The sequence below is a fragment of the Cololabis saira genome, chromosome 13, assembly GCF_033807715.1.
Source record: "Cololabis saira isolate AMF1-May2022 chromosome 13, fColSai1.1, whole genome shotgun sequence".
In the NCBI taxonomy this organism is placed as follows: Eukaryota; Metazoa; Chordata; class Actinopteri; order Beloniformes; family Belonidae; genus Cololabis; species Cololabis saira.
In genome coordinates, this window is record NC_084599.1 from 33,552,030 (window position 1) to 33,564,897 (window position 12,868).

A 12,868-nucleotide genomic window follows, 5' to 3' on the forward strand; every position below is an offset into this window, starting at 1 on the left:
AAACCTGCAGGGACACCGGCCCTCGAGGACTGGAGTCCGACACCCCTGCTGTAGTGTGCTGTAGGACAGGGATCCTCAATTCCGGTCCTCGTGGGCCGGTGTCCTGCACGTTTTAGATGTTTCTCTGCTTTAACACACCTGATTCTAATTGCTGAAGCAGAGAAACATCTAAAACACGCAGGACACCGGTCCACGAGGACCGAAATTGAAGACCAGGGGCTGGAAGACATGTACTGTTTTCTGGTGCAAACCACTGGACTTGGAAAGGAAGTCTCAGGCTCAGATCCATTACCTGTCCTTGGAAGTTATGACGGTAAAACATCCTGCACAAAAGCAGGATCTTCACCGAATGCACATATGTTGGACTCCAGTCCTCAGGGGCTGCCGTCCTGCATGTTTTGGATGTCTCATGCATGGACACACCTGATGCAAATAAAGGTCATCCCCAGCAAGTTTGATGACATGTCATTCTTTTAATGACACAGCCATTTGTATCAGGCTCTGTTGAAGCAGGAAAACATCTAAAACATGGAGGACAGCGGCCCTCGAGGACCGGACTCCGACACCCGTGATAAATGGCATCATCTTGTCATTAATATACCTGTGGATTTTATTAAATAAAACAACCTTTCCATTGCAGTGGAAAATATACATGTAAAAATTATGCAACGTATCATTGCCCTAGCTTTTCTGACTGTGAAGAGGACAATACTTATGAATTGGAAGATTCGCAAGCCAAACTGCTTTCATAAATACAATTGGCTGAAGGACTTTTTGGATTTATTGTCAATGGAAAAGGCAACTTCAATCCTTAAAGACAATGAAAATGGCCAATTTGCCACATGGACTGTTATTAGAGAACACCTGAGAATAATAGAACAATAACATGACCTGTTGTGTTGGTCACGTGCTTTTTATTTTACTTTTAGAGCTGGACCTGAACTGACGCTATAGGCACCATCATCTCTAAAGTTTATCTGTTCCAACCCTTCCCCCCACCCCCTTGTCTTTTTTTGTTGTCATTGTGGTGTTGTTAACCTCTTTTTTTGTCTTCATTTTGAAAAATAAAAATGATAAAGAATAAACAAGAATAAATAAATATCTTTATGTACACTATGCTTTCATAATAAACCGGGAACCTTCATGCATATGGTCTGGGAATGCCAACCTGTTGCAAACTTCTGGCAACAGGTTGCAACTGCATTATCCTCGATAATGGCACAGAATATTCCAATAAACCCTCAAACACTTATTTTAAATAATTTATCAACAATCAATACTTCACTATGTCAGAAACCAATTTTGCTTGCTGGCCTAACAGCAGCAAAAAAGATAATAGCAGTAAGATGGAAACCAAACCACCACGCACACTTAACATCTCCCATTGGTATTTGACCTTCCTTGAAATTATCTACCTGGAAATATCTACAGCCCGAATCCATAATGCAAAACAACAAAATATTTTATTTTGGTTTATGGCAGCAGATAAAATTAAGTCCAAACTCGAAAGATGTATTTAAAATTGACATAGATTACCTTGTTGCAGCTATCCTTGTCCAGTTTTTGATATTATGTTTTGCCTTTGTTTTATTTTGTCCTTTGTTTTATTATCTTAGTTCAAAAAAAGATATAAAGAATGCATTATTGTGAGATATAGACAGAAAGAGTTACCTTTAAAAAATAGCGTGTTAGATAGTTGAATTTGTATGATGTATGTATGTTGACCAGTATATGATATATGCCAAAGGAAGGTTCTAGTTAAATGCATAATGTATAAAGTATAATGTATTGCTGCATGGTGTATACTGAGTATTATAATGTATGGAGAATATGTATGTATGTATGTATGTATGTATGTATGTATGTATGTATGTATGTATGTATGTATGTATGTATGTATGTATGTATGTATGTATGTATGTATGTATGTATGTATGTATGTATGTATGTATGTATGTATGTATGTATGTATGTATGTATGTATGTATGTATGTATGTAGGTGTATGTGTATATGTATGTTTGTATATATGTATACGGCTTAATTTGGGGTGGCGAATTAGGTTTTGTATTGTGGATAACCGGGGCAGGGCTAAATACTTTTTTAACTTCTCCCTGCTCCATTTCGAGCATGCAAAAAAAGGAAAAAAAAAAAAAAAGCCAGTGAGGCATGTTTTTGTTTATGATTGTTATGATTTATATTATACTGTATTTATCATGATTATTATTTAACTATTGTTCTTTGGTTTAAATATATATATATATATTTACATATATATATATATATATATATATATATATATATATGTATATATATATATATATATATATATATATATATATATATATATATATATATTATTTTTTTTTAGCATGTTCGAAATAAAATTTTCATTCATTCATATTCATTCATCTTTGTAGTATCTGTTTTTCTGCATTACCAATTTTTATTTTTTATTTTTTTTATTTTTTATTTTTAGGTCCAAAGGGTGGGTTTGGAAGGGGCTGAGAATGTGTTAATGCTTGTTTAAAGTCATTGTGGATGCCACCTTTGATAAGAAAATCATGAAAAATAAATAAAAACATTTGATCACAAAAAAAGAAAAAATAAATAAAAATAAAACATCCTTAAATTGGAATAAAGACACGAAGTGCGAACACCAGACTTCCAGCATCCCCCCCAGCCAGCACTCTTATCTTCGACAGTTCCTGAAGCGGACACAGGGTGGCGACGCGCACCCGGTGGGAGCCGTCAGTGCGCCTGCTGAGGGCCAAGTCCCGAGCAGCAGTTCAGGGAAGGGATTCCGCTCATTTGGAGAGAAAGAGGGGCAGCCGGGGGAAAGTGAGCAGGGCTTGGAGAGAAGGAGGAAAAGAAGCGACAGCCAGCAGGCGCCGAGGCGACTTCTTCTTTTACAGACTCATACACTCTAGGAGTGGACACTCGAGGAACCAGCGGAAGAACAAGAGCGCACACTTCACCAGCGCGCTGAATTTGAGTTTTTCTTGGAAGGACTCGAAATAAAAACACTGCCCTAGTGTGGATGTGAAAAGCTTGCAAGGGGTTTTAACACAGAGCCGGAGGAGATGTGTCCGACTTGGGCAGCGGTGCGCCAGCGTCTCTGGAGATGTCCAGCCTGCGCGCTCTGGATCAGCCTGCTCCTCCACGGCGTCCTGGAGCTGAGCGCGTCTGGTGAGTACCGACACCTCTCCCTTCCCTTTGGAAACGACCAGCGTTGGTTCCCCCTGCCCTTCTTGTGGTTCATCCCCATTCAACTATGTGCCAGTATTAAAGAGAGGGGGGAAAAGCCACACAGTGTGGTTTTCCAGTATGATCCTAAAGTGCTTCACATTGTTTGTGTTGACTCCATCGCTCTGTTAAGAAAGTATAACTCCATCCATCATCATGTTTGTATTTTTAAGAGATGTCTGTTTGCTTTTCACTCCCGGAATCACCCTATTAACATCCATTTGAGGCAGCTCTGTTTACCACCACTTCAGTCTCACTTCTCATGCAAATGATCTTTGGTTTTTAGATTATCGTCCTATTGTGATTGTGGAGCCCCGGCACGGGGAGAGACTTGACTCTATTGATGGACAATAGTGGAGCTCTTAACTTGTCAGCTGGATAGCCATTGTGTGCTTCACCAGCCCCCTAAAAATGTATGGATTTAAAGATAAGGCTTATTTATAGGCAATGAGCTACTACTACTTTTAACACTGGTGTTTGGGTGATGCCTGTTACGGTTGTCAAGGTAATAGGATGAGGATGCGCAGGGGTGATCTTTGGAAAAATAGTGCAGCATGTGAGGTTATGGAAAAAAATACTAAAATGAGCTACATTTTTCAAAAATCCTTGTTTCAATTCCACAGTTGATCTGTTTGTGTGATTTTCTGCAGGCTAATAGCTACTTTTTTCTCTGTTCAGTCCACAATCATGCAGTTATGTCTCTTTCCTTGTAGGTAGTGTTTCTGTCATATTGAAATCTTATGGTAAATATGGTTTGATATTTGTAGCTCGTTGCTTGAATTATAGATACATATATCAGTTTGAACTGAATAAGAATTGCTTTTAAAGCCATTTTCCTGGCATTTTGGGACTGTAGTAGACATCCGTTTATCCTCTGATGGAGATGGGTCACAATAAATTTTCTCAGGAAGATTCTTTTTGGATGTGTTTGGATTCCCTCTGTCCTCCCTAAATGCTTATTAGTATATCCAGTAGCAGTGCTGCATGGAGGGTAAATCCTGAGTCTGTGTTTCTTGTTCAGAGGCAGATGATGGTGCTAATCCAGGATTAATCCCCTGCAATGTTTTAAAATGAAGTTTAATGGGAGAATATGGAGTGAAGAGTTGAACCTCGGCCTCTCCATTTACTTCCAATTTGGAAAATTATAAGTGGATATGGAAGCATTTTTATTATGTTAGCCCGTTTTGAAGTAAAGTCCACTTTGAAAATTTAATTTTATTTGCTAGTACTTTGAAGCATGAAGCAAAACTGATTTGCTTTTCATTGCGTTGCAAACAATAAACCAAAGTCTCTCAAGCTTCAGTCTGTTTCCCAGCGTTGGCCGGGGGCCGCTGTGTGCAGGGATCTCATTTCTGTTTCTCTACATCTAAACTGATGTAGCTTCACGGTGTTATTTGTCATTGTGTACACAAGCCTAACCGCTTCTTCGCCGCCTGTGGAGCAGCTCCAGGATGACAACACTGGAAGTCGTGTCTCTTCTCTGGCTCGCTGTAATGGGACTGGTCAGAGGAGAACAGCCCTGCACCTGAATTATAATCAGATGTGTGCAGAATGATGCAGGGCCCTGTGATCTGCGGCCAGCGGCTGTAATAAGGCTGAGGTGACGGAGTCTCGCTGACTGTTTTTACCTGCTTCTGCCTGGTTTGCTGGTTCAGTCTGCAAGCCTCCAGTCACTGGTCAGATGTAACAGGTCTGCAGTTCAAACGTTCAAACGCGAGCATTTCCAGGAACAATCAGGGCTAGAGCAAGAGAATTTAGAGGCAAAACATGTTTAAGTTCATAATAAAACATAAACCTCTGGTGTAGTTAATGTATTTTAGGGAGCTTTTTGCACTTTTAAAGAATTATTTGCATTCACTTCAGTTCTCTCTCTTTTTTTTAATGATTTAAGTTTGTGAGCAGGTCATGGAATCATTTTAGGTGTGTGTTTGCCAATTTACTGTGAGTCCTGATTGGTTGCAAGGTTTGGCCAAGCACAGCTGCTCAAAAAAAAAAAAAATGGCATAAAAGAACTTTGTAGTTGCAAATCTAAACAAGAGAGGAATTCTGTGGAAGAGATCACGAGATTTTATTCTCACAGGCATTGCTTCACTTCCCAACGGTCCGTCCATGGTGGTCTTTTTCATGCACTTGCCAACTACTGAATAAACAGAAAATTACAGACTTTTACACATCTTTCTTGTTGTTTTTTTCATTCTTACTGCATGTGTCACAATAATCTCTATCAGTTTACCTGATGCTAAGCTCAGGCTTTACAGCATGGAAATCAGATCTTCGAAGGAATTTGAGAACCACGCTATAATCCAACCATGACATCACTGCAGTTTATTCTGAAATTGGTCAGGGTTAACTATCCCCGAGTAAAAATCTGTGACCCATTCATAAAAATAATGGTGTTCTCCTTTTCTGCTGCTTCTACATAAACTGTGCAAACGCTCCTGATCATTGCACCTTCACCCCTGAACATAAAAGAGCCTCTGCACAGCAGCGACTATGGGGTATTTGTTTAGAATTGCATTTAGCTCTTAATAACACTCAGAAAGACTATAAATCATGTTAGGTGGAAGTGGTTTAACACGGGAGACACTGTTTACAGTAAAAGCACTTCACCTCTCTGAAAAGGACATTTGGTTTTAGTGGTTAAATTGTCTGCTCACACAGTATATTTTCTTTGACATTTTATTAGACTCGTGTTTAACAACAAGAAGTAAAAGGATGATCGCATTTCCTTTCTGGATTCTTCAATTTGTGCGGGTTTTAGTTAAGATCTCAGTTTTCACTGTGTTTCATCTTTGCAATATCTCCTTTACGTGTGATTGTTTTCCTGTTAGTATTTGATTCAGGCCCTCTAGGACGGGGTTGCCTGGTCCTCCTGCAAGTTGTTGATGCTCCCCTGCTTCAACACATCTGATTCAAATGAATCAATCACCATTGGGTTGTCATCAAGGCGTGCACAAGACTGTAATGAAACATTCAGGTGTATTGGGGCAGTTTGAAACGTGCAGCAGAGCGGCCCTGGAGGGCCAGACGTGGGCAACCCTTGGGCTCGTGGCCTGCAGCGGTATCAGATCGATGACCGCACCGTGTTTTAGAATCGCCCCACCTCTCATCCAGAGGAATGTTGCAGGGGCTGTATGCACTAGAGATGGGCGGTATGGACTAAAAAATGTATCATGATCATTTCTGGCATTTATCCCGATAACGATAAGAATGACGATAAAAAAAAACCAATTCAACTCCACCTTTGTAACTATAAATCTATCTCTCTCTCAGATCCGCCATGTTTGTTACACAAAAACGTCATCAATGGGAATTTATTCTTTCTTTCTTTCTTTCTTTCTTTCTTTCTTTCTTTCTTTCTTTCTTTCTTTCTTTCTTTCTTTCTTTCTTTCTTTCTTTCTTTCTTTCTTTCTTTCTTTCTTTCTTTCTTTCTTTCTTTCTGGCTCATTTCCTTCCTTCCTTCCTTCCTTCCTTCCTTCCTTCCTTCCTTCCTTCCTTCCTTCCTTCCTTCCTTCCTTCCTTCCTTCCTTCCTTCCTTCCTTCCTTCCTTCCTTCCTTCCTTCCTTCCTTCCTTCCTTCCATAAATCAGCTTTACACAAAAACGTCATCAACGGGAATTTATCGTTTTTACCGCAAGATGACAAATTCTTACCGTGGGGAATTTTTTTGACGGTTTATCGTGAACCGTAAAATATCGCCCATTCCTAGTATGCACGTAAAAATATGTATGACCTCTTTCAAGGGGGCAGAGGTTACTATCATCATTATTTTAAATTATAGATAAGATAAGATAAACCTTTAATAGTCCCACAGAGGGGAAATTTGCAGTTTATATAGTTTATAGCAGTTTATAGCTGTGAAGGCTAAATTATACTTTGAGCACATGAAATTGAAATAAAATCCGAGATGTTAACCTAATCAGCACGCCATGGTAAATCATGTTTTATATCATTAATTAAAAACATTGGTGTGTAAGCTATACATCACGCCTTGGCAGTCACCAGCTTCCCCCGTCGTTATCGAGCAGGCGTGTTTTGCCGAGGCTCAGCGTACTCCAGCGCGGCAACAGGGCCAACTGCTCGGAGAATATTGTGGGCTTACTGTATGTATCATTGGTACAAAATATCACATTTCTGTTCTCAGTTATTTCCTTTTCCCCCTCTTACTAGGCTTCGTATAGATTTAATATGTAGTTGAAAGACCAATCCGGTCCTGATGATAATACATGCCTGACTGTGGTGGGTTTTTTTTAAGGTTAGCCAGATTTACGCTGTCTAAACACTGGATGCCAACTGAGGCTAAAGCCCCTCTGTGAGTGGCGAGACGGGTGGATTTCCAGGCAGAAGAATGCTGTTATTTCCACTAATCGAACCCTCCGGAGCACACTTCTTTTCTTTTTTTTTTTCGTGGTTAGAGTTCCTTGGAGAGGCAGCATTTAATCAAAAGGCTAAATGCAGTTTATGCAGATACTTGTTGGAGACGTTTGATAAAATTTCTGCCACTGCAGACCGTAGCCAAGCGTGAAAACTTTTTTCCTGCAATTTACTGTCTGCCCACGAGGCTGGCCCTTTACAGAGGAAAAAAAACAAGAGTTCAAGGAAATGAAGTGCTGGATTAAGAAAAGGAACACCAAATCGGGGCTCACCGCTGCTGCGGAGAAGTCTGTGTGTATCAGGGTTTTTAGCAGAACGCCCACCCCGACTGGCTGCAGAGATCCAACTGTACATCAGAGTATATTTAATGGCTGTGACTAGGGCTGGGCGATATATCGAGATTTTAATATATATCGATATTTTCAAACACGATATGGTACGAGACAATATCGTTTATATCGATTTAAAATTTTATTTTTTTTTTTTTTTACATTTTTTTTTTTAATGATTTTGATATAGCTTATTTTGTGACAAATTGACTTGAATGTTTTATTTGAGATTTTCACAAATGTTTTGTTATTTGCACAACTGTCAACCTCAGTGGAAAAGTCTGCCTGTTACTGTCTACATTGCACAGTGTATTTTAATTTAATTGATATGCAGGAAAGGGATATTTGTTTTATTTTATTCAAGAAGCATTTTTATTCTATATATGCAGGCAGTTTATTTTTATTTCATTTGTTTTATACATTTTGATATTGTGCAGACCTCTGTTAACAAAGGTACCTGTGTGACATTTGGCACAAGGCTTTGTATTAAAACTGACTGTTTTTTTAAGGGTTTGCCTCAGAAAAAATGAAGCTAACAGAGATGCTAACAGAGATGCTATGCTATAATGCTTTGGGGGAAACCCCAATTATAGCACAGAAAAAATATCGAGATATATATCGAGTATCGCCATTTAGCTAGAAAATATCGAGATATGACTTTTGGTCCATATCGCCCAGCCATAGCTGTGACCATGATTACCTTTTCCATCAGCTGAGTAGCACTGTATATGTCCAGCTACAAATTGAATAGCTTTTTATATTTTCTGTTCAATACTCTCTGTGTTGTTGTCTTTCGAAGGCTGCCTAGAAGACAAATTGCTCCTGCCACGTTAAAAATGTTCTCCGCTGTGTTTTATGCACATAATACAATGAGTCCTTTGCTGGCGCTGTAAGCCAAGCCGTAAGCGTGAGAGCAGGCTGATGACAAAGTGACACTTTAATGATTCTTATGGAATAAGCCTCACATGCTGCATCTCAACGTCGCCTATATGGACTTGGCACTGTGTACAGTTTCGGACCGGGGGGGGCGTAGCACCAGCTTTCAAAACCTCTAAATTTCATTTAACCCACTCTTGATGGGATTTTTTTTAAACAAATTTTATGAAATTACGACTTTTCTTGAGTCCTCTGAACTTTGCCCCAACTTAATATTCTGAGCTCAAGCTGCATTTCATCAAACAGGGGGCAGGATGAAACATGGGTGTTTAAGCTCCCCCGTATGTGTCGGAGTAACTCTTTTTAACTCCTGTTTGCTTAGCATTAAGGACCTGAGAAAGTCCTGCTGCAGCAGACGGGCAAATCACCGCTCACCCACAATTAGGTCTTTGTACAACACTGCACTCCTCCAAGGTATTAAATACCCCATACTTTCTCTGCCAAAGATATTAGTCTTCACCCAGCTCCCAAAAAAAAAAAATATTATTCTTGTATATCAAAATGAAAATTCCCCTTTTTCACAAAGAACAATCTAGTTTAAAGCTGCAACTAATCAGTATTTTTTTCACTTCATCTGCAGCTTTTTTTGCAAGGATGAAGTGATGAGTCCAGAATCGTCATGGTCAGTATGAGACAGTCTGGCTACGACCATCTCGTGTCAAACACTTTGAGGGCAGGACTCCATAGATATCCTGTCTATTACAGTGAGGAGGAGATTAAATCAATAAAATTATTGATTTCATGTGAGCTTTAATGATTCCGCGGGGTCACGTTGGCATTGTGGCACACGTGTGGCTTCCAGGAAGTTTGACTGCACGTCAGATGAATCGGTTTCTGGGTTCGCTCCAGATGTTGTAGTATAGGCAGCGCTGTGTTAAAGAGCAGGTAAGTTAGGCACATGCTGGCAGGGAAACTGGCTTCAGAGAACCGGTGGAATGTTTTAAAAATGTGATCTTGGAACTATTTGAACTAAACTATGGATTTATAAGAAATTGATTATTTCTCTGCTCATTAAAACACTGTTAGCAGAGTAAGTAGCTGATGTTACTTAGTTAGTTAGCCCGCTACCAAAATGAGCTCTCAACTTTGAAAAGATGAATTTAAATGTGGCAGCATGGTGGCTTAGTGGTTAGCACTGTTGCCTCACAGCAAGAAGGTCCCCGGTTTGACTCCCAGGCCCAGCAGGGTATTTCTGTGTGGAGTTTGCATGTTCTCCCTGTGCTTGCGTGGGTTTCCTCCGGGTACTCTGGTTTCCTCCCACAGTCCAAAAACATGCATGCTAGGTTAATTGATCATTCTAAATTGCCTGTAGGTGTGAGTGTCAGTGTGTCTGGTTGTCTGTTTATTTGTCTGTTTATATGTCGCCCTGCGATGGACTGTAACCCCTAGGGTTGCCACCTTTCAGAAATAGAAATAAGGGACGCCCTGATTTCAGCAGGGCAGGAGCCAAAAAAAAGCCCCTAAACTGAATAAAAATGTGTTTATTTTATATGAAAAAACAAAATGCTTTGATTTAAAGTTTAAAGTGCTTTAATAGCATTGAACTTGCATGACTGTACAGACAGCCAGCCATACTAGCAACTGAAATAGCCTCCTATGCTACGTATGTCCACATCAGCCCAGATGTATAATATAGCTACAGGTGAAGAATATGGTGTAAAAGTTAATTTATTTCAATAATTCAACTAGAATATGGTGTAAAAGTTAATTTATTTCAATAATTCAACTAGAATATGGTGTAAAAGTTAATTTATTTCAATAATTCAACTAGAATATGGTGTAAAAGTTAATTTATTTCAATAATTCAACTAGAATATGGTGTAAAAGTTAATTTATTTCAATAATTCAACTAGAATATGGTGTAAAAGTTAATTTATTTCAATAATTCAACTAGAATATGGTGTAAAAGGTTAATTTATTTCAATAATTCAACCAGAATATGGTGTAAAAGTAAATTTATTTCAATAATTCAACTAGAATATGGTGTAAAAGTTACTTATTTCAATAATTCAACTAGAATTTGGTGTAAAGGTTAATTTATTTCAATAATTCAACTAGAATATGGTGTAAAAGTTAATTTATTTCAATAATTCAACTAGAATATGGTGTAAAAGGTTAATTTATTTCAATAATTCAACCAGAATATGGTGTAAAAGTAAATTTATTTCAATAATTCAACTAGAATATGGTGTAAAAGTTAATTTATTTCAATAATTCAACTAGAATTTGGTGTAAAGGTTAATTTATTTCAATAATTCAACTAGAATATGGTGTAAAAGTTAATGAAAACACGGTACAAATTGCGTCCCGTATTAGTTCAATACGGGACGCAACATTTTTTTCTCAAATAAAGGACAATTCCGTATTTTACGGGACGGGTGGCAACCCTAGTGACTCCTGCCTCTCGCCTGAAAATAGCTGGGATAGGCTCCAGCAGACCCCCGTGACCCTGCAAAGGATAAAGCGGGTATAGATAATGGATGGATGGATGAATTTAAATGTCCTGAAATATATGCTGTTTCTAGATGTCTCTTCTTGTAAGTAAGCACAGACCTACTTCCCTGCTGGTGGAGACTAGAAAGCAGTCAACCTCTCTGACACCCCACCAGTGTTAAGATGACTTTTAAACTACCTGGCCTTCCTCTTATCTAGTTGGCAAACAAACGGTAAGAGATATGCTGGCTGTCTCCTACTTTTTCCTTTTTCTATTCTGTCATTACTTTCACACCGCCTTGTCTATATCTTTGTCTCTCACACACACACACACACACACCGGGTCTATATCCCTCTCTGCCTCTACAGTTCATGTTGGCGACGCTCCACTTGGCCGCTCGCACTCGTCTGACTGACATGCTGCTCTGCTCTTTGTGTTTATTCAACAATGACTGAGAGCAGAGCGGCTCCTGCGCTCTACGGGGACGCAAAGATAACGACTCGCACAGACTTCTGGCAGATGCTTGTCAGTATCAAACATCTTCAAAACTTCAAGTTAAAGCAACTCCCTATTCCTAAAGGATGATCCTGAGAGGGATTGTGGGTCAATTTCTCTGCGATATTAGTCTGAATGTACTGTATGCTGGGGGCTCCGTGTTGAGTTGTATTTGCGTTTGCGCGGTGGTTTTTGCAGCACGAGCGCCAAAGCGACATCTGTATCACTCTGCTGTTATTGATGTAACATAATTACGTGTATTTTCTTCAGTTGTTCTTCCAAACTAATATTTGGCAGTCCTATCTCTCAGATCCTTTTTTCTAACACAACATAATCCGGCACTAAAAATGTGGAAATTCACTCCTCTTGTGACTGAAATTGTTAAAGCAGAAATGTCTGGGCTCCAAATTGAGTTTTACAGGAGATCTGATGGTTTGTATTCAAAGTGAATGAACCCGGTTCTTGTGTGCGTTGGTTTCTGGTGTGCTTGTCAGGATCAGTGGTGGTTAGTTGTGTTGTTTGCTCTCCATTGCAGCTATTCACGTTGTTTTTTTTTTTTAAATGTTGGTGTAACATGAGTCTGTTTGGCTCTGTGTTTTTATTTTTTCTTCATTGCTTTGTAATTACAGCTGGTAGCTACATAGATGTTTAATCGTTTTATAGCTGAAGTCGAGGAATTTTTCCTTTTGAAGATTAGTTCCCTCAAATAGGTTTTACTTGAGAGCTGGCAGATTAATAAGGCCACTTGCCCACCAAACCGAGTAAGGGATCTGCTAAAACAATAATCTGCTTTTTTCTCTCTCTCTATTATTTTAAAAGGGATACTCAAAGACATCTCATACGCCATTTTTGAACACACAGAATGATTAGTCAGGTCTTTTTTTTTTCAGTATGTCAATACCGACCTTGTCAAAAAGGCTCCTTTATTCTTTGTTGACCCAGATTTTTCTGTTTCACTGCTTTGTTTTAACCCTTATTCTGTGTTTGGAAATTGCATAATTACTTGAAGAGCTACTTGGTCTTTTAAGAAACTTTGACATGTATATATTTTGTCAT

The 12,868-nt window shown here is 39.0% G+C and overlaps 1 protein-coding gene across 2 annotated transcripts in view; it reads left to right on the forward strand.

Annotated features, from left to right (window-relative positions):
• The first annotated feature begins 2,822 nt into the window (after positions 1-2,822).
• The window catches only part of ror1 (receptor tyrosine kinase-like orphan receptor 1), a 169,768-nt gene continuing 159,722 nt past the window's right edge, over positions 2,823-12,868 (forward strand). For both annotated transcript variants that reach the window (XM_061738718.1, XM_061738719.1), the window contains exon 1: positions 2,823-3,188. In XM_061738718.1, coding sequence (XP_061594702.1) covers positions 3,083-3,188 — 106 coding nt within the window. In that variant the 5' untranslated portion in view covers positions 2,823-3,082. The remainder of the gene's footprint in view (positions 3,189-12,868) is intronic.